General features: G+C 54.8%; 1 protein-coding gene across 1 annotated transcript; it reads right to left on the bottom strand.

Annotated features, from left to right (window-relative positions):
• Nucleotides 1-1353: 1353 nt before the first annotated feature.
• Nucleotides 1354-5576, bottom strand: FOXA1 (forkhead box A1; the record flags this gene model as incomplete). The annotated part of the gene is made up of 3 exons (XM_084207578.1): nucleotides 1354-1394; nucleotides 1872-3099; nucleotides 5505-5576. The coding sequence occupies 3 exons, from the start codon at nucleotides 5574-5576 to the stop codon at nucleotides 1354-1356; spliced, it is 1341 nt and encodes a 446-aa protein (XP_084063704.1).
• Between the last annotated feature and the right edge of the window lie 216 nt (nucleotides 5577-5792).

The following is a 5792-nucleotide window of genomic DNA, read 5'->3' as shown; positions in this document are numbered from 1 at the left end:
TCTATCGCTGGGGACCAGAGCTCTCCAGCGCGGCCGCTGGTGTCGTTCGGACGGATGGTTCCGAGCCGGAACTACAAAGCGGGATCTGGGCCTTTCCAGCGGCCCGGGGCGGCCTGGAGCCGCCCTGGGGATGCTCTCCGCGGGCGTCGTCCCGTCCGGCGGAGGAACGCCGAGCCCGGCTGCCGCCGCCCCGGCAGCCCTGGCCGCAAAACACCCAAGGAGGTTATATCGCCTCGGGTGGCTTTTTCCTGCCATCCCTCAACATGTCCCAGAACCGTGAATTAGGAAAAAAAAAAAATACAGGACATCACCACACACTAAGCTTCACAGGCCGGTGGCATCGCAGCGCCCCACAAGCATACCCTGCGGGAGCGTCCCCCGCCTTCCCTCTGCACAAGCCTCGCCGTACAAATCTTTCCTCTTCTCATCCACACTTAAGCACTACGTTTTAATTTTCTTGAACACGGCTCCGTCCTCCATAACCCGCCCCAGAAATTTTATAAGAAAATAGCAGAAGTATTTCATTGATAACATTTGATTTATTTAAAGTCCTTAACTGCAAATGATCAAAAACATACTTCACGCATTAAATTCTCAGTTATCGTTTTAAATCAAAATATTTTTCAATTACAATCACATTTATAAAATTAACAAAATTTCTTAAATTCACGTGTAATTATTTTTTACGGTCATTTAAAGCAATTTCCAGCTGTAAAGAAAGAAAACAATATAAACCATGCAATAAATTAAGAACATTGAAACAGCGAACAGGAATAATAATAAAACCCGTCTGGCTATGCTAACACCGTGTAAAACTGTGGAAAGTGCAATAACACTGGATGAAATAAGCTAACCATGGCGATAATTAAACGGCCACAAAAAAAATTTATTAGACAAGTTTGAAAAGGGGGGAGAGACAGAGCTGTCCTCTTTTCCTTGCATCAGTGTAGTAGTCAATGTTTCCTAGGGGAGGGGGAAAATAACCTGGTTATAGATACACAGTTCTAGCTGATACACAATGAATACACTTAAATTAAATAAGTATGTCATCCACATGTTGATGAGAGTTCCTGATGAACTAGAATCTTCAGTAACAGATGGGAAGGAAAAAAAAAAATCCAACTGGCTGTGACCTCTTGTAACTTTATATTACATCCCAAAACAGGTAACACTTGGAAAAAGATAAGGGTCGCATCCTGCACTCCAAAGCTCCAGTTGGTCCCCTCGGGAGTGCAGGATCCGGCCCGCAGCATCTGGGTTTTATGTGGGTTGTAGTAGCCGAAGGTTTATTTTGCAAGTATCAAAAGGATGATCCGAGAAAGTAAATAGTTCTCTTGTTGCTTAGAGATTCTCTTAGTGTTTTGCTACTTCACAGCAGTATTGTCCTTCAAAGCCTTTTTAATTAAAAAAAAGTCTTAAATGTCTACTCGCTTCTTCATCTCCGTATTGTTAAAGTATTGCCACATACCTGTAAACTTACATGAGATTATAGAACACATAAGGGAGGGAGACGAGGGGGCGGAAAGCACAAACAAGTAGTTTACACGCTCAACATTTTTTTCTTCTTTTTAATAACACCCTGCATAGGCTGGGGATGTCTCCGGGGAGAGGGGCTGGGCGGCAGGGGCCGGAGGGAGTATGTACAAGCGGGACGCGGCCGGCTTTGCAGGAGGTCGTGGTGGATCATAACAACACACAACGCGTTGCGAGACAATTAAAAAGTAACAGTCCTTTGCACGCAGCGTGCGGAAACACCTTGGTCTGTCTCAGGGAAAGCGGGGAGAGAAGCCAGGAAGGGGAGGAGGGGTCTCGGCCCCGGCGGCGGGGGTTGCACAGCTAGGAGGTGTTTAGCACGGGTCTGGAATACACACCTTGGTAGTAGGAGGGCTCTAGGGCCGAGGGCTCGATGCTGCTCCGGCCAGCCATGGAGGCGCTGCCAAGGGGCAGCCCGCCGGGGATGCTGGCTCCGTAAGAGGAATATTGCAGCGCCTGCTCGTAGGCTTTGAAGTCCAGCTTGTGTTGCTGCTCCGAGGAGGACATGAGGTTGTTGATGGAAAACGGGTGGTTGAAGGAGTAGTGGGGATCACCCTTGAGGTGGAGCTGGGGTTCGTGAGCTAATGAGTGAGGGGGGTGTGGGACGGAGGCCAAGGTGGGCACAGAGCTGATGGTGGAGGAGGCGGCCGAGGCCGAGGTCTTTAGCTCCGTGCTTGATCCACTGTGGTCCATAGACTGAGGGCTGGTGGACGGATTGGAGCTGGAGAGAGAGGTGGCCGTATCCAGCTGCGCAGGTTTGTTGTGGCCTCTGTGCAGGGGGGAGTTGGAGCTTGAATTAGAGGCCCCGGCCTGATCTTTCCTGCCCTCCTGAGTGGCTTTACTGTTCGCCGGCTTCTCGCACTTGAAGCGCTTTTGCCGGCGGAGGTAACAGCCGTTTTCAAACATGTTGCCGGAGTCGGGATGCAGGGTCCAATATGAGCCCTTGCCGGGCTTGTCGGGGGACCGTGCCACCTTGACGAAACAGTCATTGAAAGAGAGCGAGTGGCGGATGCTGTTCTGCCAGCGCTGCTGGTTCTGTCGGTAGTAGGGGAAAAGGTCCATGATCCACTGGTAGATCTCACTCAGCGTCAGCATCTTGCTGGGTGCCTGCTGGATGGCCATGGTGATGAGGGAGATGTAGGAGTAGGGCGGCTTGGCGTGGGGGTAGGTCCGCTTGAAGGACTTAGCGTCCCGTGTCCTGCCGAGGTTGGACTGGGTGTAGGCCATGGGGCTCATGCAGGGGTTCATGCCGCCGTAGGGGCTCAGCCCGTTCATGGGGGCCGGCTGGGCAGACATGGCGTTGATGCCACCGGGGCTCAGCGCCGTGCCCATGGCGGCCACGCCGGCGGGCATGCCGTTCACGGGCCCCGCCGAGCCTGCCGGCATGCCGGCCACGGCGCCGGGACTCAGCCCAGCCCCCAGCCCCGTGTTGGCGTAGGACATGTTGAAGGAGCTGGAGGTCATGTTGCCGCTTGTCGTCATGGTGTTCATGGTCATGTAGGTGTTCATGGTGTTCATGGAGCCCAGCCCCGAGTTCATGTTGCTCACGGGCACCGAGGAATAGGCCTAGGGCAGCGAGACAAAGAGACGGAGTTAGAGAGGAGAGAGAGGTGTGGCAGGACCCCGTAGGGGCCGGATCCGCCCGCCTGGCCCAGCCAGCCGTGCAAACGTCCTGCTGCGGGACGCCGGCCGCTTCCCGACACTAGGGAAAAAGCTTCCCCAAAGCCGCACGGAAAGGCAGCTGCTTCCATGAAAAGGGCTATTTCATATCTCTATACATTTATAAACACGGAGCGGGGGTGCTCTGCCGGTTTACCGGAGTGTCTCAGCTTGCGTGGGCTGCACCGGGATCAGCGGGGCGCACGGACCGACCGCCTTCCCTGAGCCGCCCCAAGCCCTCGCGGAGCCGGGCTGCGGGCTCGGACTGCCCCGGCAGGACGTGTTCTCTCCGGCGCATTCCCGTATTTTGTTGTTTATGTGTCCTGTCTCGCTAGTTAAATACTTAAACTCATCAGAGTACTGAAATTGGTGGGCGTACACTGTTTGTGCCAAGGAGAAAGACTGCTTGTATTTTCTGAGAAAAATCTCACTCATGTCTCCCTTCCCGCAATAATTTTAATTTCTTTTCTAAGAAACATACAAGATGCAATAATGTCTTGTTGTAAAATAATTTTTAAAACCCTCACCCAAACCCAACAGCTCTTGTTGGCCTGTTTCATCTGTGGAAAGCTCCCCCCTGGTCTATATTTTCCATCAAAACAGTCTTTAAATTAAAGTTTAAAAAAAAATCAATCAACCAACCAATCAAACACCAAAACTTTCCCAAAGTATGAAAAGCCTGAAGTTCTCCTCTCTGAGATTTTCTACAATTGCACGACGTGGAAAAAATTGAAGCACCCTAACACATAACACAACTCTTAAAAAAGGCAGAGCCGGAGAGCTTGAATTTGTGCTTTCCGCTACGGCATCTGATTTAACAGGAGAGAGAAAGACGTCCCCAGTTTACTCAAACTATGGCTAATATGGCTAAGAAAAGGAAGTTTAAGCAACGGTTAAATATTTAAAACTCATTTCTGATCCCCACAAATTTCACGAACTTGTAAACGCACTTTTGATTTAGAGGATCACATTAATTATTTGAGATGATAGAGCGCGGCTGGGTTTCCCATGTTGCATTCTTGCAGTCATTCAAATTAAATGGCAAGAGGTGAGGAAAGACTGAAGTTTAAAAAAATAGTAAAAGCGAAGTTCCCCTAACTTTATGTTTGTGGACATATAAGCGAGGAAAAATGAGCCTGGAAACGGCACATAATTAGGATGACCCTTGTTTGCCCTTAGCCGACTTTCCTTTATTAAAGGAGATGCCAGCCGGGTGACACGTCTGTGCCTCTGTCCGCGTGGCCCTATGGGCGCGTGTGCCAGCTTCGGGTGCGGGACGAGGCGTGGGGACTGTGGAGCCCTGTGTCCGGGTGTGCTGATGCAATGCCCGGGTGCGCACACCCAGGTGCCTGCCTCGCTGCCGCACTTCCTCAAAACGGCTCCTTCCAGGGCGGGAATCCGCGGTGCTGCTGGCCGTGCTGCCGGCCGCTGGCTTCTCCAGGACCCCCGTTGCAGAGCCTCAGCGGCACAGAGCGGACCCCAGGCCCCACAGGGCCGAGGCGCTCCGGGGGTAGGCTCCGGGCTCTGCCGCGGCCCTCTCCTCCGCCGCAGCTGTGGGCTCTTGGGCCGGTTCTCCTCCACCTTACGGACGGCGCTGTCAAACGGGCGCGGGGGGCGGAAGGGCCTGCCGCGGTCCGGACCGGGTCCGGGTGGGGGGCGGCGGGTCCGGGTGCGGGCCCCCTCCCGGCCCGGCTCTCGGCAGCGCCGCCAGCCGGCCCGCGGCAGCAGCGCACACCGCGGGCAGCCCGTCTGCAAAGTAGGGACAAACGGCTGGTCTTCCCCCTGCCTTCCTTTCCCCCGGCCTTAACAGGTGAGGGCCCGGTGCTGGCGCGTAGAGAGGCCGGAGGTCCCGCCGAGAAGCTCGGGGAAGGCGCTGCCCCCGACCAGGACGCGCTGGCGTCCGTCTCCCTCGGCCCCTGCCATCTGCCGGGAAGGAGTCGGGTGCCGGCGGCGCGGCGAGTCTCTGCCCCGAGCCAAGAGTTTACGGGGTGCTTTTGCGCCCGCCGTGAGAGAAGATTACGCCTCTTAGATGAGATCAAGGGCTGCCCCAGGCCCCCCGGCCCTCCCGGAGGGCTCGCAGCTGCCCCGTGTCTTCCCCAAACGCCTCCAGGGCTCCTGGAAGCTGTGTTTTCCTTGGGGAAGCCTAGCCAGTTTCGGCGCCGGAGGGAGGGGGAGGTACGTTTGCGTTGGCAGGATCTGGACTGCAAACCGATTCCTCCGATTGCTGCCCCCTCCAGACCCCTAGCCACCCCCAGGCCCTCCCCTCCCCTGCACAGGGGCAGCAGCGAAGCCAGACCCTGGGATTTACTCACCTCCTGAGTGTCGGCGTAGTAGCTGTTCCAGTCGCTGGTTTCATGCCCTTCCATTTTCACAGTCCCTAACATTATGGAGCCAACCTGCCCGGTGTAACCATCCAGCCTTCTTGCAAGCGAGCGACGGGCAGTACGAAAAGAGCCCGAAAGCCCGACCTAGCAGGAAGCCAGCTCTCAGGAGGGGCGGGGGGTGCTGAATTCTGGTCTACAACCAGCCAAAAAGGAGGCAGGGAGCGGTGTGGGGCGAGACAGTTGAGAAAGTGAGGAAGTGCGGCTGGGATGTGAGTG

This window comes from Fringilla coelebs, assembly GCF_963513975.1.
Source record: "Fringilla coelebs genome assembly, chromosome: 6".
Lineage (NCBI taxonomy): Eukaryota > Metazoa > Chordata > Aves > Passeriformes > Fringillidae > Fringilla > Fringilla coelebs.
The sequence above is the reverse complement of the archived record's forward strand: the minus strand, read 5'-3'. Positions and strand labels throughout refer to the sequence as shown.